This window comes from Schistocerca serialis, chromosome 5 (assembly GCF_023864345.2).
Source record: "Schistocerca serialis cubense isolate TAMUIC-IGC-003099 chromosome 5, iqSchSeri2.2, whole genome shotgun sequence".
Taxonomy (NCBI): domain Eukaryota; kingdom Metazoa; phylum Arthropoda; class Insecta; order Orthoptera; family Acrididae; genus Schistocerca; species Schistocerca serialis.
In genome coordinates, this window is record NC_064642.1 from 739,544,895 (window position 1) to 739,568,929 (window position 24,035).

The 24,035-nt window shown below is 43.2% G+C and overlaps 1 protein-coding gene across 1 annotated transcript in view; it reads right to left on the reverse strand.

The window, feature by feature from the left end:
* Positions 1–311: 311 nt before the first annotated feature.
* The window catches only part of LOC126480940 (heterogeneous nuclear ribonucleoprotein C-like), an 822,623-nt gene continuing 798,899 nt past the window's right edge, over positions 312–24,035 (reverse strand). Inside the window, exons 9-10 of the mRNA XM_050104357.1 lie at positions 20,271–20,549; positions 312–672 (exon numbers count right to left, since the gene is read on the reverse strand). Of these exons, the coding sequence (XP_049960314.1) occupies positions 652–672; positions 20,271–20,549 (300 nt within the window). The 3' untranslated portion in view covers positions 312–651. The remainder of the gene's footprint in view (positions 673–20,270; positions 20,550–24,035) is intronic.

Consider the following 24,035-nt stretch of genomic DNA (forward strand, 5'->3'; position numbering starts at 1 on the left):
CTTGAAGTTACTCGTCAAACTGTAATGTAGATAGCGTATATGGACACAGGTAGCTAGTCCCTATGATATCCATGTTTGTTGCATATGCTGTGTTTTTTTAAGTTGACACTTTGTTATACCTGATAGCCTATTTTGGAAGAACAGTTAACTTTTTTTCCATTTGTGTATTAATCTCTGTTTACTGTTTCTGTTTCATTCAGTTTCTGTATTAACTTTTCTTCATTTGACCATTACTATTTAAAACTGTAGTTCCATTCCTTTTCAGTCATTCTGTAATGTGCACGTATCTAGACAACAGTTAAACAGAAAAAAATGTGATGAGTTAGTTTTATTGATTTATAAGTAGCAGTAATGAAGTTGAACAATGATCTGTGAATGCAATGAGAAACAAAACGCAACTTCAGGTAAAAATATATATCTTAACATAACTTTCAATGGCCTGCATAAACATTTAATCATACTTAAGTAATAACAGTAAAACATGACAGAGTTAGTAGAATATATAGAACATTTTATAACTTTTATGATTCAAGATATGTACAATAATTCCATTGGTAATGGCACTTTGCAGTTCGGTGGTTGTCAAGGTTTGAGACGCATATATTTGCCCGCAGGAAACAGCCAATTACGCCTCAGGTGATGACTGATCCTTCATGAGACTTCTACGAGATCCTGAAACAAAAGCAGTTTGTTCAAAACTATACTCAATAATCGCACACGAACAATCATCTGGAACAAGACAACATTACTGTGGAACAGGAAATATGTTACATGAAAGCTGAAATCATTTTTGTAGCAAATGCTTCCCTAATACTAAAAGTAATCCCCTTTCTCTCCCATTCTCACATCCACAAACACATACAAAATTTTACTCAAGTTCTACAGGTACTTTGCTTTGAAGTTTATTTTACACACTTAACAAAGCAGGAAACTTCCTGTTTCTACATCATCAGTCACACAGGACAAAACCAAATAGAAGTAATGTGGACAGTTGAGAAGAAAACATTCTCCACCCTTGGAAAAGCCTAATGAAATAGCTATGCGACAAGTCGTGTACAAATGTGTCTCAATGATGACATGGTTCTGTTTTGTTTTTCTTTGGTAAGAATTGATGTACTATTTTACACTCTGTAACTCTGTGGTAGAGCGCCATACCACAGTTTCAAAGATCTGGTCTTCGATCACATTTCAGCCCTATGATATTGATCTGTCACTTATCATTTATTTTCGCCTCTGGCAATGTTTGTTGATGTGAAAAACGGCGAGCTGCATGGATATGGGAAAACCACTTTAAAATATAGGTCCTCAGTAAGAAGCTGGGTAAGCCAGTTCGTGCGTTGGAAGATGTCAGGGGCATACCACTTGCAAAGAACTGAACCTAGCAAAGCAATATGGCGTTCAAACCTACCTTTGGGAAGATGACAGTCACCCTTATTTCCCATAGGGGATAGCTAGCACTGATGGAGCGTAATCTTAACAATGGTCCTAATAATCATTCCAACGATGCATCACGTGTGTGTTCAAAATCCGGAACATTTAACACCATCATTCTTTACGCTACGCCACTTTGCAAAAACACTGGCGAAACAGCATTCAAAAATGCAACAATGTATCAACTATTTACCACTTTTACAAAAAGTATCGCCTGCAATACACTACTGTAACTGAGTGTAATGTGAGCGTATATTGACAGCTGAAAGTGTTTTGGAGAGAAAGAAAAAGAATTGTCACTTTATTTTCACAGCTGATTTTTTTTTTTTTTTTTTTTTTTTTTTTTTTTTAAACGTGAATTTCTGTTTTCACAGGTTTGAGAGAACCCAGTATTTAGCAGAAGGAAATGCTGTCTACAAACCAGGCTTGTGCATCCAGCTAAAAGATATAGATGGTGTTTCGAGATGACACCGACTGCTACAGAGTGTTGAAGTAATAGGCACCGGTGCCATTATATTTATGTATATACAAGACAATTCCGTGATGATGTTACAGACTTTCAGGGATGATGAAACAGGAGAAAAGTATAAATTTCAGTTCAGGGACCGTGGTGTGGAAACGAACAAGTGGTAAATTATTAGTGAAAATCGTCCCGATACCTCTGCCAGTGGAAAACCTGTACCAGTGACGTAGTGGCTAAGATTCCTGGTTAGACAACTTTCAGGGGTTTTAGTATGATACACAGCTAGAAAAAAATTTCCAGTAAACGTGGGCACGAAATGCATACCTGAGGAGCTAGGGAGAATCAGTACCACGTTTGAGGTTGTTCAGACCGGTAGCGCCGGGCGGAAAATTCCAAGGAAAACAGTTTTGTACACAGCTACATGCGTTTTGCTCCGAAGAAAAGGCAAATGATTTCCTTTTAAGAAAAAATTCAGGGAGTTGGTAGATGCCTAAATTGTGTAGCGGGAACCGACTGAGGGCTAGATCAGATGAACGCTTGAGCATTACGAGAGATTTTCAAGTGTACAAAACAACAAGCGCTTTGCAGTTCTGTCAAATATAGACGTAATTGGAGATCATGGCTGTTCTGTGAAAAAAAAAGCTGTTGATGGTGAGCCGGCAGCGGTGGCCGAGCGGTTCTAGGCGCTTCAGTCCGCAACCGCGCGACCGCTGCGGTGGCAGGTTCAAATCCTGCCTCGGGCATGGATGTGTGTGATGTCCTTAGGTTAGTTAGGTTTAAGTAGTTCTCAGTTCTGGGGGACTGATGACCTCAGACGTTAAGTCCCATAGTGCTCAAAGCTATTTGAAACATTTGTTGATGGTGCTGATGTCAAATTCACTTACATCCTTTGCTTTCCATTGTTAAACACATTAGTTGGACTACAAAATAAGATACCAACGTGCACCATGTCTTTAATACTGAAAATCAACTTGTACGAGTGGAAAAATACAAACTACAAAATAATTGGCTAAATGGTTCAAATGGCTCTGAGCACTACGGGACTTAATATCTATGGTCATCAGTCCCCTAGAACTTAGTACTACTTAAACCTAACGTAAGGACATCACACAACACCCAGTCATCACGAGGCAGAGAAAATCCCTGACCCCGCCGGGAATCGAACCCGGGAACCCGGGCGCGGGAAGCGAGAACGCTACCGCACGACCACGAGCTGCGGACACAAAATAATTACCGTTAGTTGAAGAACAATTGCAATAACATATTTCCAGACGGACATTTCACGCCAACTCACTACTAACCCAATATAACATCTGTTGTGACGGAAGATGAACCGTCTGATGATGAACTAAAAAAATATTCGACACCATAACGCTACATTTTTCATAAAAGTAACCACCAATCTGTGGCTGCTTACAGCTGTGCAACATCAACAACAAGTGTGCTGTATCTGCTCCGATCTTTAGTCTGATCCGAGCACAATCGCAAACTTACAGGATTAGAATGTTTTCAACCAGGCAGCGACCGGTGAAAACAGCACTTTTAAAAATTGTACGCCGAGTTGCGGACTCCGTTTCTGGAGAGCTGCTCTGTGCAGACACCTCGAGTATTCTATGATGCGAACTATGTCGGCGAACTTTAACTTTCGTGGGTAGGCCTGTGACATTTTTAAAAGAGTGACATCGATCAGGGAATTTAAATAATTTTGATTGGATGCGTTCAAGTGTGGCACTCTGGCAAATTTTCGTATGGATTGCATGCCGTGCTATATAAACCACGTGTCAGTATTAATTTATATCGGACAATGATGAGCGTCAGTGTTTTCAGCCGAGCAAATACTCTATGATCTTGTATTATTTTTTATCCTTAACTCTTGCGATATTAGGATTTTGATCAATTTTATATTGGGTTGTTTCGAGTAAGAACCAGCGCATCTTCTACGAGAATATTTATAATATGAGGCCATAAAAAAGGAATACACCCACAAAACAAAAATCTAAGAATATACATTACTGGTCATTAAAATTGCTACACCACGAAGATGACGTGCTATAGACACGAAATTTAACCGACAGGAAGAAGATGCTGTGATATGCAAATTATTAGCTTTTCAGACCATTCACACAAGGTTGGCGCCGGTGGCGACACCTACAACGTGCTGACATGAGAAAAGTTTCCGTAAGGAGGAGAAATGCGTACCATCACGTTTCCGATTTTGATAAAGGACGGATTGTAGCATATAGCGATTGCGGTTTATCGTATCGCGACAATGCTGCTCGCGTTGGTAGAGATCCAATGACTGTTAGCAGAATATGGAATCGGTGGGTTCAGGAGGGCGATACGGAACGCCGTGCTGGATGCCAACGGCCTCGTATCACTAGCAGTCGAGATGACAGGCATCTTATCCGCATGGCTGTAACGGATCGTGCAGCCACGTCTCGATCAGTGAGTCAACAGATGGGGAAGTTTGCACAACCATCCGCACGAACAGTTCGACGACGTCTGCAGCAGCATGGACTATCAGCTCTCAGACCATGGCTGTGGTTACCCTTGACGCTGCATCACAGACAGGAGCGCCTGCGATGGTGTTCTCAACGACGAACCTGGGAGCACGAATGGCAAAACGTCATTTTTTCGGATGAATCCAGGTTCTGTTTACAGCATCATGATGGTCGCATCCGTATTTGGCGACATCGTGGTGAACGCGCATTGGAAGCGTGTATTCGTCGTCCCCATACTGGCGTATCACCCGGCGTGATGGTATGGGGTGCCATTGGTTACACGTCTCGGTCACCTCTTGTTCGCATTGACGGCACTTTGAACAGTGGACGTTACGTTTCAGATGAGTTACGACCCGTGGCTCTACCCTTCATTCGATCCCTGCGAAACCCTACATTTCAGCAGGATAATGCACGACCGCATGTTGCAGGTCCTGTACGGGCCTTCCTGAATACAGAAAATGTTCGACTGCTGCCCTGTCCAGCACATTCTCCAGATCTCTCAGCAATTGAAAACGTCTGGTCAATGGTGGCCGAGCAACTGGCTCGTCACAATACGCCAGTCACTAGTCTTGATGAATTGTGGTATCGTGTTGAATCTGCATGGGCATCTGTACCTGTACACGCCATGCAAGCTCTGTTTGACTCAATGCCCAGGCGTTTCGAGGCCGTTATTACGGCTCGACGTGGTTGTTCTGAGTACTGATTTCTCAGGATCTATGCACCCAAATTGCGTGAAAATGCTATCACATGTCAGTTCTAGTATAATATATTTGTCCAATGAATACCCGTCTATCATCTGCATTTCTTCTTGGTGTAGCAATTTTAATGGCCAGTAGGGTAAAGATATTAAAAGAGAGAAAGGCAACTTCACGTTAATTTTAGCTTGCATCCTTAAGACACAATCGCAACTAGAAGAGTACAATTCTATAATTCTCCGCCTTTGTTCTTATTTCAGCAATGGTAGTTTCGTGAGTACCGGAACCGCTGTTCAACTGCGACGGCCAAGTAAACCTTTTTCCCACGTCGTCGTCACAGTAGTAACTAACAAAGAATCCCTTCAGTGCGAGGTCAGAAGTTCAATCTTTAGTAGGACTTGTTTGAAAATTTGTTTTAACAGTAATGAAACGAAAAATATTAGCTGCTAATGTCCCATCATGTGCATCAGGAGAAGAAAAGAGTGCTGGGATTGGAGGGGGGTGGGGGGGGGGGGGCAGAGATCAATCTTCTATGGGATGTATGCACACTGAAGAGCCAAAGAAACTGGTACATCAGCCTAGTATAGTGTACTGCCCCCGCGAGCACGCAGAAGTGCCGACACACGACGTGCCAAGGGCTCGACTAATGTCTGAGGTAGTGCTGGAGGGAACAGACAGCATGAATTTTGCAAAGCACCCCGGATATGCTCAATAATGTTCATGACTGGAAAGTTTGGTAGCCAGCGGAAGTGTTTAAATTCAGAAGAGTATTCCTGGAGCCATTCTGTAGCAATTCTGGTTGTGTAGGGTGTTACATCATCCTGCTGGAATTTCCCAGATCCGTTGGAACGGACAATGGATATGAACGGATGCAGGTGATGAGACAGGATGCTTAAGTACGTGTCACCCGTCAGTCGTATCTAGACGTGTCAGGGGTCCCATATCACTCCAACTGTACACGCCTCACACCATTACAGAGCCTCCACCAACTTGCAGACCCCTGCTGACATTCAGTGTTCATGGATTTATGAGGTTGCCTCCATAACCGAACACGTCCATCCGCTCGTTACAATTTGAAACGAGACTCGTCCGACCAGGCAACATGTTTGCACTCATCAACAGTCCAGTGTATGTGTTGACGGGCCAAGGTGAGGCGTAAAGGTTTGTGTCGTGCGGTCATCAACGGTACACGAGTGGACCTTCGGCTCCGAAAGCCCGTATCGGTGATGTCTCTTTGAATGGTTCGCACGCTGGTACTTGCTGATGGCCCAGCACCGAAATCTACAGCAATTTGCGTGGAGTTGCACTTCTGTCAAACTGAATCATTTTCTTCAGTCGTCGTTAGTCCCGTTCTTGCAGGACCTTTTTCCGGTCGCGGCGGTGTCAGAGATTTGATGTTTCACCGGATTCCTGATATTCACGGTACACTCGTGAAATGGTCGTACGGGAAAAATCCCCAATTCCCCCAATTCATCGCCACTTCGGAGATGTTCTGCCGCATCGCTCGTGTGCCGACTGTAACACCACATTCAAACTCACTTAAAACTTGATAATCTGCTGTCGTAGCAGCAGCAAACGATCTAACAACTGCGACAGACACTTGTCTTATATAGGCGCTGCCGACCGCAGCGTCGTATCCTGCCTGTTGACGTATCTCTGTATTATAATACGCTTGCCTATACCCGTTTCTTTGTCGACATTCAATAAATGTTCAAAGCAACCCATTAACTTGCACCATGAACACTAATGAAAATGGCGCGCTACAGTGACCATATAAGTTCGCACCATCAAGATCGAATGAGAACTGGGAGTTATAAACCGTGCAGGACGGTCAGCTACTTCTCCACTCTTAAGGAATGGCTATAGAATCTCGATATTGTAGGGATCAGTGAAGTGAAATACAAAGTAGACCAGGATTTCTGGTCAAGCGAGTATATGGTAATATCAACCGCCTCACAACATGGTATAAGAGGCGCAGGGTTCGCAATGAATTGGCAGGTAGGACAGAAGAGTGTAATCTAACAGTCATGGGGGACTAAAATGCGGTTGTAGGGGAAGAAGTAGGAGAAAAGGTTATAGGTTAATATGGGCTTGGGACAAGGAATGAGAAAGGAGAAAGAGTAACTGCGTTCTGTAATAAATTTCACCTAGTAATAGCGAATATTCTGTTCCAGAATCACAAGACGGAAGGCCAGTAATACAGGAAGATTTCTGTTAGATTACGTCATGGTCAGACAGAGATTCTGAAATCAGATACTGGATTGCACAGCGTGCCCAGGAGCAGATATAGACTCCGATCACAATGCAGTAGTGATGACGAGCAGGCTGAAGTTTAAGAGATTAGTCAGCAACAATCAATACGCAAAAAAGTGGGATAGGGAAGTACTAAGGAATAAAGAGATACGCCTGAAGTTCTCTAAGGCAGTAGATACGGCAATAAGGAATAGCTCAGTAGTCTAAACAGTAGAAGAGGAATACATCTCTAAAACGGCCAATCACAGAAATTGGAAAGAATAACATAGGAATAGAGAAGTTAACTGCGAAGAAACGATGGGTAACACAAGAAATACTTCAGTTGATCGATGAAAGAAGGAAGTACGAAAATGTTCTGGGAAATTCAAGAATACAAAAATACAAGTCGCTGAGGAATGAAATAAATAGGAAGTGCAGGGAAACTACGACTAAATGGCTGCATGAAAACTGTAAAGAAATCGAAAAAGAAATGATTGTCGGAATGACTGACTCAGCATATTGTAAAGTCAAAACAATCTTCGGTGACATTAAAAGCAAGGGTGGTAACATTAAGAATGCAAAGGGAAGTCTATAGTTAAATGCAGAGGAGAGAACGGAGAGGTGGAAAGAGAACGCTGAAGGCCTCTAAGAGGAGGAAGATTTGTCCGATGCGATAGAAGAGGAAACAGGAGTCCATTTAGAAGATATAGGGGATCCGGTATTAGAATTAGAAATTAAAAGAGCTTTGGAGGACTTCAGATCAAGTAAGGCAGAAGGAATAGATAACATTTCAACAGAATTTCTAAAATCAATGGGGGAAGTGTGAACAAAACGACTAATCACGTTGGTGTGTAGAATGTATGAGTCCGGCGACATACCATCTGACTTTCAGAAAAATATCATCCACACAATTTCGTAAGACTACAAGAGCTGGCAAGTATGAGAATTAGCGCACAATCACCTTAAGAGCTCATGTATCCATGTTTCTGAAAAGAATAATATACAGAAAAATGCAAAAGAAAATTGAGGATGTGTTGGATATCGATCAGTTTGGCTTTAGGAAAGGTAAAGGCACCAGAGAGGCAATTCTGAAGTTGTGGCTAATAATGGAAGCAAGACTAAAGAATAAACAAGCCATGTATATAGAATTTGTCGACCTGGAAAAAGTGTTCGGCAATGTAAAAAGGTACAAGATGTCAGAAATTCTGAGAAAAATAGCCGTAAGCTACAGCGGCAGACGGGTAATATACAATATGTACAAGAGCCATGAGGGAATAATAAGAGTGGACGACCATGAACGAGGTGCTCGGATTAAAAAGGGTGTAAGAAAGGGATGTAGTCTTCCGCTCCTACTGTTCAACCTGTACATCGAAGAAGTAATGATGGAAATAAAAGAAAGGTTCAGGAGAGGAATTAAAACTCAAGGTGAACGGATGTCAGTGAAACGATTCGTTGAGGATATTACTATCCTGAGTGAAAGCGAAGAAGAATTACAGGGAAGAAGAAAATAGTGAGAAGTAGCTGAAATCAGAACAGCGAGAAACTTGACATCAAGATTGATGGTCACGAAGTAGATGAAGTTGAGGAATTCTGCTGCCTAGTCAGCAAAATAACCAATGACTGACGGAGCAAGGAGGACATCAAAAGCAGGCTGGCACTGACAAAAATGGCATCGCTGGCCAAGAGAATTCTACTAGTATCAGTCATAGGCCTTGATCTGAGGAAGATATTTCTGAAAATGTACGTTTGTACCACAACATTGTATGGTAGTGAAACATGGACTATGGGAAAACCGTAACAGCACCGAATCGGTCTGAGATGTGGTGTTACAGACGAATGTTGAAAATTAAGTGGATTTATAAGGTAAGGAATGAGGACGTTCTGCACAGAATCGGAGAGGAAAGGAATATGTGGAAAACACTGACATGGAGAAGGGACAGCTGTTAAAGACATCAAGGACTGGCTTCCATGGTACTACGGGGCGCTGTAGAGGGCAACAACTGTAGAGAAAGACAGAGATTGGAATAAAATGGTTCAAATGGCTCTGTGCACTATGGGACTTAACAGCTGAGTCCATCAGTCCCCTAGAACTTAGAACTACTTAAATCTAACTAACCTAAGGACATCACACACATCGATGCGCGAGGCAGGATTCGAACCTGCGACTGTAGCGGTCGCTCGGTTCCCGACTGAAACGCCTAGAACAGCTCGGCCACTCCGGCCGGCAGATTGGAATACATCCAGTAAATAATTGAGGACTTAAGTTGTAAGTGCTACTCTGAGATGAAGAGGTTGGCGAGGGGACAGGAATTCGTGGCGAGCCGTATGAAACCAGTCAGAAGACCGATGACTCAAAGAAAAAAATATCACACTGGTGTAAGGAAGCGATGAGAACGGATACGATGTGACGGCATGCAAACGAATGCGTAACAGTGTGGCGTGCAACTTGTTGTGAAACTGGCTGTCCTAAGGGGTGGCTGCAGGTAGTGCTATAATAAAACTTACAGGCGCGGAAAAAACGAACACCCAGGGGCTGAATTTGTCCAGTTGTTTCAAATTGTATGAACTGCAATGTCACATACTTTTCAGGAGAGTTTCCGCTAAAGGAGTACGATTTTTATATGCAGACCAGGAACCAAGCAAAAACTATTGGCCAAAAGAAGCGCCCATTACATAGTTGTACTTCTCTTAAGCCTATTTTTCCACTTTTCCTTGCTGCGACGAGAATATTCCGCACTGTCCTTGCAAAGATACCGCATGCGAGAAAGAATCGCAGGGGGCAGAGCACCTTCTAACATCCTACAAATTGTACTGGGGATGATGTTCCACGTACGTAAATACGTATAGTATCCGCTCCTTGGAAAGCTATTATCCTTTAGTACGTTTCATTGGAGACGGGATTTGTGGCTACCTGTCCGACAAGGATGACGAAACACATGGTTCGACACCTGTTTCAGTATCACTTTCACTCGTTAAGCATCTATCCTCGCCATTGTACTCGTCGTGCACAGTGTCCGTACAGTCGAGCGCATACGACACCACACATTCCACTAACTCATCTTGCAGAAACACTAATTTTCATCTGCCACTTCTTTCTCACTCTGTGAAATTTCTTGGGTTCCCTTCTGATGAAATGTCTTCTTCGCCAAATGTTACTGTGAATATAATGGAATGTTTGCCTGTTTTTATCGTTGCCACTGCTCTACTTTGGATCAACACCACTAGCACTGTAGGCCTGCTGTGAGTTACTCGTGGACTAAGCAGTTCAACTACGCTCCGTAGCCTCTAGCTGTGCTTACCATTGGATAACACCAGCCCCGCCCTCTTTTAGCATCAGCAGTCAATATTGTGGTTGCATGGTAGACAATACGTGGGGCGTTGTAAACCGTAAAGATCATTGGCCTTTTGCGACCTCGCGCTCATGGGGTTCCTAATGAGGAGATACCTTGTGCATAGTATCAACTAAGTAGGTACTCGCTGGCTGAATTTTAATACGTCCTACCTTAATATGGCCATCTGGGCTGAATGTAGTCGGAGGTATACGAATTATCTTCACCATTATTATTATTATCATTATTATTATTATTAATTTAATTTATTACATCTCTATGCCCAGCCATGGAGAGCGATTGAACTTAATTTTCCTGAAGTGCTTGATTTCTTCTTCTCAGTTTCACGTATCCAATAGTTACTAATCTCCATTGACAGCGCAAGCCAGAGAATCCTTTTGGCCACTGCATTGGCGTCCATTAAAATTTTAGTCGTCTTTCCTTGAAAAGTTTCTGAGGTTTTCTCCAGTGTTTTATAAACTCGTTACTCTTCCGCCACGTCCAGATTCCCTCAACACAAATAGGACCAAAAACTTTCCTTACAAGGGAACCTCCCCATCGCACCCCCCTCAGATTTAGTTATAAGTTGGCACAGTGGATAGGGCTTGAAAAACTGAACACAGATCAGTCGAGAAAACAGGAAGAAGTTGTGTGGAACTATGGAAAAATAAGCAAACTATACAAACTGAGTAGTCCATCAGCAAGATAGGCAACATCAAGGAAATTGTAACTTGAGCAGTGTCGTGGTCCCGTGGTTAGCGAGAGCAGATGCGGAACAAGAGGTCGTTGGTTCAAGTCTTTCCTCGAGAGAAAAATTTATTTTCTTTATTTTCGCAAAGTTGTGATCCGTCCGTTCGTTCACTGACGTCTCTCTTCACTGTAATAAGTTTAGTGCCTGTGTTTTGCGACCGCACCGCAAAACCGTGCGATTAGTAGACGAAAGGACGTGCCTCTCCAATGGGAACCGAAAACAGTTGATTGCAAGGCCATAGTCAACCGATTCCTCCAGAGGAAAACACGTCTGATATATTCTATACGACACTGGTGACGGCATGTGCGTCACATGACAGGAATATGTTGTCGACCCACCTAACTTGTACACTTGGCGAATGGGTAAAAATATTCTTCTACCTTGCCCTGGTTAGGTTTCCCTGTGGATGTGATAATCACTCCCAAAAAAGTGATGAAAACATAAGACTTTGTGACATAAATTGAAAATAAAAAATTAAATTTTTCAATCGAGGGAAGGCTTGAATCAAGGACCTTTCGCTTCGCAGTTGCTCACGCTAACCACGGGACCATGGCACTGCTAAGTTCATACTCTCCTTGATGTTGCCTATCTTCAACATGGACTACTCAGTTTGTGTATTTTGCTTATTTTTTCATAGTTCCACACAACTTCTTCCTGTTTTCTCGATTGATCTGTGTTCAGTTTTTAAGGCCTATCCACTGTGCCAACTTATAACTAAATCTGAGGGGGGTGCGATGGGGAGGTTCCCTTGTTAGTATTTTCCTTTCTTCTATTTCTGTATCTTTAATTAATGACCTACCTCTAATGATTACTGTATCTTAGGTATATAACGCTTCAGGTTTGCTTACTGTGACATTATTATTTATTTTTAGTGGTTATGATATGTAAATGAGTTACCATGATCGATTTCCAGAGCCGCAGATCGTTCGTACTGAACCGTAAATTTCTTCAATGAGTATTGTGCTACACCATTCGCAGATTCAGTAAATTAACACAAAATGGTATTATTCGTAAGTGATATTTAATCTGCAAACAGCGTACCAAGTGTAGATCGCACGGAATCTACTGAAGCTTCTTCCACAATCTCTCACTGACAATGTGCGTAACAGTGAGTGTTGGCCGATTTTGACTGTTCCAAGGAAAACTTACATTCAGTTTCCCTAATGAATACTTACTCACATGTAACAAGGCCAAACCCGCGAGGCGGATTAATGACATAAGGTTTGTATACTAGCCAGTTTGAGTGTGGTACTTCGGCGGTTTTCCCCGCCCGTTCAGACAAATGCCAGGCTAGTTCCCACACTCCGTCTCAGCGAGTACGATACACAAAACAGCTAAAATAGGTAGAACACGGAAGAAAGATTACGCGAAGCACGCGATTTCCCTCAAATGACTCACTTCGATGTGGCTGGCCGCGGTGGTCTAGTGGTTCTGGCGCTGCAGTCCGGAACCGCGGGACTGCTACGGTCGCAGGTTCGAATCCTGCCTCGGGGATGGGTGTGTGTGATGTCCCTAGGTTAGTTAGGTTTAAGTAGTTCTACGTTCTAGGGGACTTATGACCTAAGATGTTGAGTCCCATAGTGCTCAGAGCCATTTGAACTTCGATGTGCCAAATACGGTAAAAAGCAGACCTCGTACTAGACGGGATAAACGTGGAGAAAAATAAAAATGCGAGTATTCGTTAACACCTGTCCTGTTGAAACCGCCCTTCCCAACAGCCGGCCGACGTGGCCGAGCGGTTCTAGGCGCTTCAGTCTGGAACCGCGCGACCGCTATGGTCGCAGGTTCGAATCCTGCCTCGGGCATGGATGTGTGTGATGTCCTTAGGTTAGTTAGGTTTAAGTAGTTCTTTAGGTTTAAGTAGTTCTAAGTTCTAGGGGACTGATGACCTCAGATGTTAAGTCCCATAGAGCTCAGAGCCATTTTTTTCTCTTCACAAGAAATTCTCTGTCGCAAAATCGATTACACCATCTACGTCGGTAAACGTGATGTGCAACTGTCCACAGAACCACAACACCACTTTGTATTGCACTGTATGTTGACCGGGGGCCTAGAACGAAGGAGAGGCTCCGTCCCCGCCGCAGCCGCAGTGGTCCACAACCCCACGACGACCCCAGGACACTTCACCTCTCCGCCCCCCACACCGAACCTCTTATCCGGGGTTATTGTGCGGTTCGGCCCCCGGTGGACACCTCCTCCCCCCCCCCCCCCTCCCAAGGAAACGTCTCACAGCAGATGAGTGTAACCCCTACGTTTGCGTGGTAAAATAATGGTGGTGTACGTGTACGTGGAGAACTTGTTTGCGCAGCAATCGCTGACTTAGAAGTCCGCCGGGCGGATTCGTGCCGAGGACCAGGCGCTCCTTCCCAATCCGGAGTTCGACCCGATAGCTCAATGGTCAGCGTGGCGGACTACCGTCCCAAGGGGCCCGGGTTCGACTCCCGGCTGGGTGTTGTGTTGTCTTCATCATCATTTCATCCCCATCCGGCGCTCAGGTCGGTCAATGTGGCGTCGAATGTAATAAGACCTGCACCAAGGCGGCCGGACCTGCCCCGTAAGGAGTCTCCCGGCCAATGACGCCAAACTCTCATTTTCCATTTCTCAATCCGGAAAGCCGTGCATTAGACCACATGGCAAACCCGGCGGGCCACACCACCACTTACACTTGGTGCATATTAACAAGGGCGATCGCGAATTATTTAAGCAGCTGGATTAGTGTTTAGGAGGTTAGAGGATCTCAAATCATGTACACTTTTATTTTTTACGGTATGGTTTCCAGTCAGTAGACTGATGACCAAAAAATAAATAAATAAATAAATAAGTAAAAATTCAATGAACAGTTCAAGGCTAATCCTGGTGTAATTCCTTGCACTATATCACAGCTGATATTATTCCCCATTATTTCTGTCCGGCTGAGAAAATGCTCCATCTCGAGGAGTGATGGGTCATCAAAACGCCAAGTTTCGTCCATTCCTTCAACCTGTGAGACTTCTGTTCTCCAATAACAAAAATGTACAAGTTTCTCCACTCAGTGGCGTAACCTATAAAGCACTCACATGAAGAACTGCTTTCCTCGAAAAGGACGGTAAATAATGCAGGTACCACCTCGACATGACAAAGGACACTGTTCACATTGCTCGTGAAAAATTTATTGTGGCTTTTAGAGAGCGACCTAAAAATAGGTCCTTACTCTCTGATTAAAATCTGCCAACTCCGTGGTACTCATGAGCAGTATACTAAAGACACGATCTCGTAGATGTTGTGTACAGAAGATATTACGACGATGCTCTCAACTACTAAACATGTTGAGTTAGTATAAGTCGGCTGTTCAAGTTCTTACTGTTCAATGCATTTATGGCTACGTTTTTCCGCGAAGCAGCGCAGTTGCTCCGCCCATCATTGCTTCCGACTGACAACGAGCGCAAGAACATTCCATGTGCACTGCCACTGAGTCGGTCGATAATGATGGAACTTCTAATGATGTACGGATATAGTTCATGGTAAAAAAAAAATTTTGCACTATCCGTTACACCAAATAGTTCCTCAGTAATTTAAGTGGCACGGTTTTTTGCGTTGACTAACTATTTGTTAATTGTTCGCGAAAAGATGGACGTATGAAACAGCCAAACTACAAAAGGTGCGTTTGGTGAATGCGTCGATAACCAAATAGGCTCGTGTATTAAAAACACATCCATCCCCAACGGCAGGATTTCTCTGATTTCTTCGTCATGCTCGTTTCATTAGATGTATGTGGTAGGAAGTAGTACGTTGCCCGACTATTCGTGCGAAGCAAGCCCTCGTAACTTCACTGTAACGCACAACACCTCTGTTGAAACCACATGGTCCTCTTTCGGATTGTTGTGCTGAATATCTGCTGTTTTTACACCTCTTTCAGTGACCGTTCCACTTCAGCTCGCTCCAGACACATACTGCTAAGTATGTTGTTGCTACACCTACTAGTTCCAGTGATCAGAAGCCAGTGATGTAACTGAACAACGTGAGTCCTTCTGCCCGTTTATTCTCAGTATGCAACATTGATTTATGGCGAAATGTTTGAGAGAAGCGAAAACTTGGCTCCCTAGAAATTACACGATGGATTCTTGTATGAATTTTCATAGCCAAAGTGAGCGGGAAATGAATAAATGGAGTATCAAATTGACCATCGTGATGTCTAGTTTCGAAAGAAATATTTACTTGGTAGGAATCAATCAGGGTAATTAACAAATACTTAGTGAACTGAGGAAAAATTTATACTAGAATTACAAAGCCAAGAGAAGAATGGGAAATCGGGAAATGAGATATCAAACTGACCAGCCTGAGGTTTAGTACTAAAAAATTACTTAATTAGTTAAGTCGCGTAATTAAGAAAAACTTAATTAGTGATTTGAGGGAAAAGGGAAACATTTCACGAACTAGCTATGTGAATAAAGTGTCAAAATTATCGATCACTGCATAAACAAACTTCTCTGCTTTCTCTTGATCTGCATACTTTTAATAACAAAAAGTATTCCAATCGATATTTAAATATATTTTGTCAGATTTCTTTGACCAAAACTTGAAAATAAAAAAATTGCATAAAATAACGGTCAAATGTTTCGTGAAATTACTTGTCTAAATATAAGAAATAAAATAGATTACAGAAACATTTGACGCGCCTTCGAATGTTGCTCGAAATCATGAACCGCAAATGAGGTACCGATGGAGAACTTAGGAGAGTTCAGATTCCAGAATGTTTCTTAAACTTCAGTGCTTAACTCAGAATTTTAAAGACTACTAGAGGATATTTGTGTAGGTGCCGATTTCTTTACTCTGCAGTCACTATTAATCAAGACACAAAGGAATGCAAGACGTTAGCTGCCCGTGGAAATTGGTTCGAAATAATGGGAAAATTTGAAGATATGTTCCCGACCGGGATTCTAACCTGGCTCTCCCTCTTACTAGGCAGATGTTGTGACCGCTGCTCCATACAGACACAGTGGTCATTGAAACTGCACGGACTATCCTAACTCACGTGCCGACGGATCCGAATTCTCAACTTATCCACACGCTGCTGATGTAGCCCATTATTCTCATTATTCGTGGCATTTCGCCGATCCCTGAAAGAGTTCAAGCTTTGTATCCATGTGCACTGAAGAGACCAATGGCCGTTTCCGCCTTAATTACACGGGAATCAGCGAAATGCACGAATAACGAAGATAATGTGCACGGGGCACTATACCCAGAGTGTGTGAATAAGTTGAGAACTTGGGTCTGACGAGAGGCATGCTAGGGTAGTCCGCGCAGTCCCGAAGACCACACTGTGTCCGGATGGCGCAGTGGTGAGTGCATCTGCCTAGAAAGAAGGAGGCCCGGTTTTGAATCCTGGTCGAGCACAAATTTTCAACTTTCTTCATTGATTTGAGTCAATGATCACTAGCAGCTAATGTCTATAATTCCCCTGTATCTAGAAGATATTTATCTGTTGCAACTGCACTCAGCGAACTCGCGTCACAAGTGTATGAACATCTATTTTTTTATTTTTTATTTCTATTTACACGTCAAGTTCCGTAGGGTCCAATTGAGGAGCAAATCTCCAAGGTCATGGAACGCGTCAGTACATGAAATTACAACATAAATTAATAACAGAAAGGTTCATGAACCTGAAAAATGTCAGTCCATAAGTTTAACTAAACGCTATCAGCAACACAATAAATATCAGCTTAATTTATCAAGGAACTCCTCTACAGACTCATGACGAAACTCTTCAGTTTCGATTTAAAAGCGCGTGGATTACTGCTAACATTTTTTGTATTCGAGTGGCAGCTTATTGAAAATGGATGCAGCAGTATACTGCACACTTTTTTGCACAAGAGATAAGGAAGTCCGATTCAAATGTAGGTTTGATTTCTGCCGAGTATTAACCGAGTGAAAGCTGCTTATTATTGGGAATAAGCTAATATTGGTAACAAGAAACGACAATAAGGGATATACATATTGAGAGGCCAATGTCAAAATACTCAGACTCGTGAACAGAGGTTGACAAGAGGTTCGTGAACTTACACCACTTATTGCCCGAACCTCCTGTTTCTGAGCCAAAACTATCCTTTTAGAATTGCAAGAGTTAACCTAAAATATAATACCATACGACAAAAGCGAATAAGAAGAAACAAACTAATTTTCGTGCCCACTAAAATATAATACCATGCGACAAAAGCGAATAAAAAGAAACAAACTAATTTTCGTGTCCAATGATCACTCACTTCTGATACCGTTCGAACAGTAAAAGTGGCAGTATTAAGACTTTGAACAAGATCCTTAACGTGGGCTTTCCACGACAGCTTACTATCTATCTGAGCACCTAGAAATTTGAACTGTATAGCTCCACAAATCAATGCCCGTTCTGTGAAATTAAAATGTCAGGTTTTGTTGAATTGTGTGCTAGAAATTGTAAAAACTGAGTCTTACTGTGATTTAGCGTTAGTTTATTTTCTACATACCATGAACTAATGTCATGTGCTGCACTATTTGAAACCGAGCCAACGTTGCACATAACATCCTTTACTACCAAGCTAGTGTCATCAGCAAACAGAAATATTTTAGAGTTACCCGTAATACCAGAGGGCATATCATTTATATAAATAAGGAACAGGAGTGGCCCCAACACTGATCCTGGGGCACCTCCCACTCACCGACTGAAACACCCAAGCAAAACTCACGAACCGCGCACACAAGAGTTTCTTCCGCCAGTATCTTTATCTCCTACCTTCCGAAGTTCAGAGAATTTCTCCTATGTAACTTGCAGGACTAACACTCCTGGAGAAAGGATATAATGAACAAATTGTTTAGCGACAGCCTAGACCTATGGGGTTGTGTCCAGAACGATGCTTCACACCGCGCCAATTGGAAGTCAGGAGAGACATATTGTTACACGTGTGAGGCCGTGGGTCAGCATCCTGGAGTTTTCTTCGGAGCGTTTCGAAACGAAGCCATCGCTGACACTTTGTAGTAGCTTTAAAACTGCCCTGTAATTTGCAGGTTGCGATTGTGCTACAATGGACGCTATAAAAATACATGGAAGTCACAGGTTGTTAGTGTCTATTTTCTTTAATTACGCGTATTGATTTATATATCATTATGAGATAAATCAGGGTTTGGGTGAACACTTCATACATATGCGCTGAGTCATCTGTCTTATCCATAAAACAATAACTACATATGGAGTCATCTCTCTTACCCGTAAGATAATACCTATTGCGTTGTCTTATGGATAAGATATACGACTCTATACATATGTACGACGTGTTCACCCAAACCTTGATTTATCTCGTTATATCGTAACCACACAACCTGTTACTTCCTCATATTTTTATAGTCCATTCTAGCACTTCAAATTAGGTAAAAATAGACACATAATTCTTACGTGACTTGACGGTACACTTACACTACTGGCCATGAAAATTGCTACACCAAAAAGAAATGCAGATGATAAACGGGTATTCATTGCACAAATATATTACACTAGAACTTAAATGTGAGTACATTTTTACCCAATTTGGGTGCATAGATCCTGAGAAATCAGTACCCAGAACACCCACCTGGGGCCGTAATAACAGCCTTGATACGCCTGGGCACTGAGTCAAAACCAGCTTGGATGGCGAGTACAGGTACAGCTGCCCATGCAGCTTTAACACGATACCACAGTTCATCAAACGTACTGACTGGCGTATTGTGGCGAACCAGTTGCTCGGCCACCATTGACCAAACGTTTTCAATCGGTGAGAGATCTGGAGAATGTGCTGGACCAGGGCAGCAGTCGAACATTTTCTGTAACCAGAAAGGCCCGTACAGGACCTGCAACATGCGGTCGTGCATTATCCTGCTGAAATGTAGGGTTTCGCAGAGATCGAATGAAGGGTAGAGCCACGGATCGTAACACATCTGAAATGCAACGTCCACTGTTCACAGTGCCGTCAATGTGAACAAGAGGTGACCGAGACGTGTAACCAATGACACCCCATACCAACACGCCAGGTGATACGAGAGTATGACGATGACGAATACACGCTCCCAATGTGCGTTCACCGCGATGTCGCCAAACACGGATGCGACCATCATGATGCTGTAAACAGAACCTGGATTCATCGAAAAATGACGTTTTGCAATTCGTGCACCCAGGTTCATCGTTGAGTACACCATCGCGGGTGCTCATGTCTATGGTGCAACGTCAAGGGTAACCGCAGCCATGGTCTCCGAGTTGATAGTCCATGCTGCTGCAAACGTCGTCGAACTGTTGGTGCAGATGGTTGTTGTCTTGCAAATGACCTCATCTGCTGATTCAGGGATCGAGACGTGGCTGCACGATCCGTTACAGCCATGCCTGTCATCTCGATTGCTAGTGATACGAGGCCGTACGATAAACCGGAATCGCGATAGGCCACAATCCGAACTTTATCGAAGTCGGGAACTTGATGGTACGCATTTCTCCTCCTTACACGAGGCACCACAACAACGTTTCACCAGGCAACGCTGGTCAACTGCTGTTTGTGTATGAGAAGTCGGTTGGAAACTTTCCTCATGTCAGCACGTTGTAGGTGTCGCCACCGGCGCCAACCTTGTGTGAATGCTCTGAAAAGCTAATCATTTGCATATCACAGCATCTTCTTCTGTCGGTTAAATTTCGCGTCTGTAGCACGTCATCTTCGTAATGTAGCAATTTTAATTGCGAGTAGTGTATTAGTGACATGTAACTAGGTTTGCATTTTCTGTTCGTCCTGTACTCTTTTTAGGCACTCCGAGTACGTCATCGTCCTGCGATTGACAACACAGGGCACGTAGGCGAGTGGGCTGCAACGGAGGAGGCGAGGATGAGGTAAGAGGCTGGCAGCTCACCGCGTGGGCCTGCCGGCGCCCTTGGTCGGCGCCCTCGGCCGCTCCTCCGGCAACGCCCGCGCCCACGCCGCGGCTCTGCGCATGGGTGCGCGCTGGCCGCTGCTTCTCCGGCGCCAGCTGCGCGGTCCCGTCGCCGCCGCCGTCGCCACTGCCGCCGATGCCGTTGCAGGCCGCCTGTGAGGGAGGGGGCGCTTCAGCCACCTCTGGAGTGCTGCCCCCCTCCTCCTCCTCTTCTTCCTCCTCCTTCACCGCAGCATTGCCCGCGTGGGAGCTGCTCTCCTGGAAAAAAATTGCCTCGTTATAATTGGCCAGAAGAGGAGAATTGTCGTTTCTGAGCCATTCGCTAGACCCAACAGGTGGCTCCGGAAGGTTTCCACTCCCCATAAGATGATACGACGCGACGCAAACGCTACGTTTAACAACTCCAGCCTCTTTTTCTCTTTTTTTGACAAACGCTCCACTGACAACTCATTTCTACCAAATCGTTTTATCCATTTACCGGATATTTTACGACCGAAATAGGTCAATTATGACGCAACAACAATTACATGTATCATAAAACTGAAATCTTTATGAAGCTTCTTTAATTTCCATACGTCATTTTCATTTAGCAAAATTTGTGTAAGTATTACAGTAATAATATTAAGAACTACGCCACAGCGTGAAAATCTCGTAATCAAAAAATTGATTAATCCATCTTATATCATTGGTGTTGATATTCATAAAACCAGGGATTGCAACTGGGACTATCGTCACGCTGCCTCTCCACATCTTAATTACTTACAGCACGTACAGGTCTCGTATTCAGATGGCTGCCATTTATTTCAGAAACCTTAGTTCACCAATAAAGTAAGCTGTTCTGCAATTAAGTTAATACACTGACGGAAAAAATATCGCAGCACCAAGAAGAAGTTGTGCTACATAAACAGATTGGTAGTCGTCTGATGGTGCCTGTTCAAATTTTGTGCCAGTCATAGAAGAGTGGCGCTAGTAGATTTGCTTTAAATACACGCTGTAACGGTCGTCACCGTTAGTTACTGTTTAGATTGGACGTGGTACGTTGATGATAGTGAAGAATGCCTTTAAGATGACAAAGACGCCATTATCATCAGCTCCTGGTTTTCAACGAGGTCGTGTAATAGGGCTACAACGAGCTGGCTGTTCCTCGTGCGATATTGCAGCAATTATGTACAGTAGCCACTGTACATAACCGCTGGCAACGGTGGTCACCATAACGTACGGTCGCGAGAAGACCGGACTCCCCTCTGCGGCACTGTACTGCATCTGCAGCAGCAATTTGAGCAGCACTTGGAACCATAGTGACACGACGAATTGATTGTTACACATACGTTACTTCAAGGACAGCTCCTAGTCAGACGTCCCGTAGCGTTCATTCCACTGACTCCGAACCACCACCGTTTACGGCTTCAGAGGTGTCTGGCGAGAATTCACTGGAAGGCAGGGTGCATTTTTGTTGTATGTTCTGATGACAGTTGGTTCTCCCTCGGTGCCATAGATGGTCATTTGTTGGTTAGGGCTTGAAAACAACCTGTGTACGTGCTAGACACACTGGACCTACACCTGGAGTTATGGTCTTGGGTGCGATTTCGTGTTAGAGCAGTAGCGCCTTCGCTGTCATCCCACGCACCCTGACTGCAAAACTGTACGTCAATCTGTTGATTCGGCCTGTCGTGCTGCCATTGATAAACAGCATTCCACGGGGCATTTTCCAAACGGTTAACGCTCGCCCACGCACCACTGTTGTAACCCAACATGCTAATAAAGAGTGTCGACATGTTGCCTTTATCTGATCGATAACCAGATCTGTCTCCAATCGAGCGCATATTTTACATCAACGGACGACAACTCCAACCTCATCCACAAACAGCATTCACCGAGCACGACAACAAGCATGGGGCTCCATCCTACAAACTGGCATCCGGCATCTATACAACACACTGCATGCACGTTTTCACTCTTGCATTCACCACCTTTTATTAATGTACCAGCATTTCTCATTTGCAATGATTTATCTCGCTCTTACATTAACCTGTCACGTTAATCAAATATGTAACCTAGAGAAAAATATTCCCCAAATATCGTTACTCTACATAAATTATTTTTTGGTGTTGCGGTTTCTTCCGTCAGCGTATTACCTGGGATAAAAGGCAGAAGAGAAAATTAACAAAGTGAAATTGATTTCAAAGGGACAGCACAGTGTTTCGGTAGAGTAGTCTGGGGATGGGGAAGATGGTAAAGACGATGCTCGGAATGTAGGAAGCTACAGTGAAGTACACGATAGACGTCACGATGGTCGTGCAAGCCAAGCCATACGTGACTTCAGAGGATAAAAACTTTTTTATCACTTGAGTAACTAGCTACAGAATCACTACACAGGAAAGCTTGCTGAGTTACGTACATGGTGAAGATATTTTTCTCGGGCGAGCATTGCTATAATACTTTTCATCGTGCTGAGGCCAAAGACAAATGACGAACAGCTGCAGCAATTGTACGGACTGTAGAATAAATACAATACTGGATACGATGGAGTTTATATGTCAAATACTGTAACGGGAGTTGATAACTCCTCTACACAACCTCCTGCAATACTCAAAGAACGACACTTCCTCCTGTTGTATTTACTTCAAATGTTCTCACATCTTGAAGTCATGTGGAAATTTCACATAACCATCAGTCAGTAGAGTTCCTATATCATGTAAGCGATAGCTGGTAAAAGAGAAATTCTGACAAAGTGAATACTACACATTTATGAACCTAAATATGAATATATTTCGTATGTGTGTGTTTAAAGTAAGAAGAATAGCGTACGAAAGTGATAAGAATGATAGAAACTTAAATCAACGAGTGAGAAACTCACAGTGCTTGAAACTTTAACAAACCTATTTCACATTAAGAGCTGCCAGGAGCAGCTCTGGAAATAATGGTTGTAACTACGACCATATTCTGACAGAAGTGGAGCGTATTAGAGTAACAGAGTGAGTGGTCTGTCGTTTCGAACATTTCACATATGCATCAAGTTATCTCAAAACGGGCTCTTTGTTTTGTCATCTACATTTCAGTACGGTGGTATTGCACACTAGGAGTGAAAAGCGCAGTTGCTGGGATGAATGGTGCAAAGTTGCTTTTAGTGACGAGGGAAAGTTCTACCTCCGCATTGTGCCGCGAACAATCAACATCAGGTATGTAAAACTGAAATGAAATCTGGACAATAGACATAGGTTTAGCACACCTATCACACAGTTAATTAGCTTTGTAAACGACTACAATGACTTCTACACTAACATTTAATTGATGAGACGTTAATCCTGTAGGAGAGTGTGCCACTGATAAGAAGAGCTGAAAAAACAATCGCGTGTACATTAAAAACCTTGCACGAAGGTTCCGGAGGCAATCAGAAACTCCAGTCTTAGAACAACTAACTTCCCATGCATCTCAGTCTTGATGACATCGTAACTCCTAAACTATACGTCGTAAAATGATATAATATTGCACGTATATTCAGTGGTATACTTAAATATTGCAAACAGAGGTAGTTATAAAGAGGTAATGAACAAAACGCGCATATTTAAATGGACCACACTTTGAAATACTGAAATGTGCGTCTTAAGGCAAAATCAGCATACTGACAAAATAGATCACAACGCCCTTGAACCGGAAATGTTATAATGACTTTGGGCTCGGAAAAGCAGTGTAGGAGATCAACAGGAAATGAAAACCGAAACCATCTGTCGATTCAACTCATGG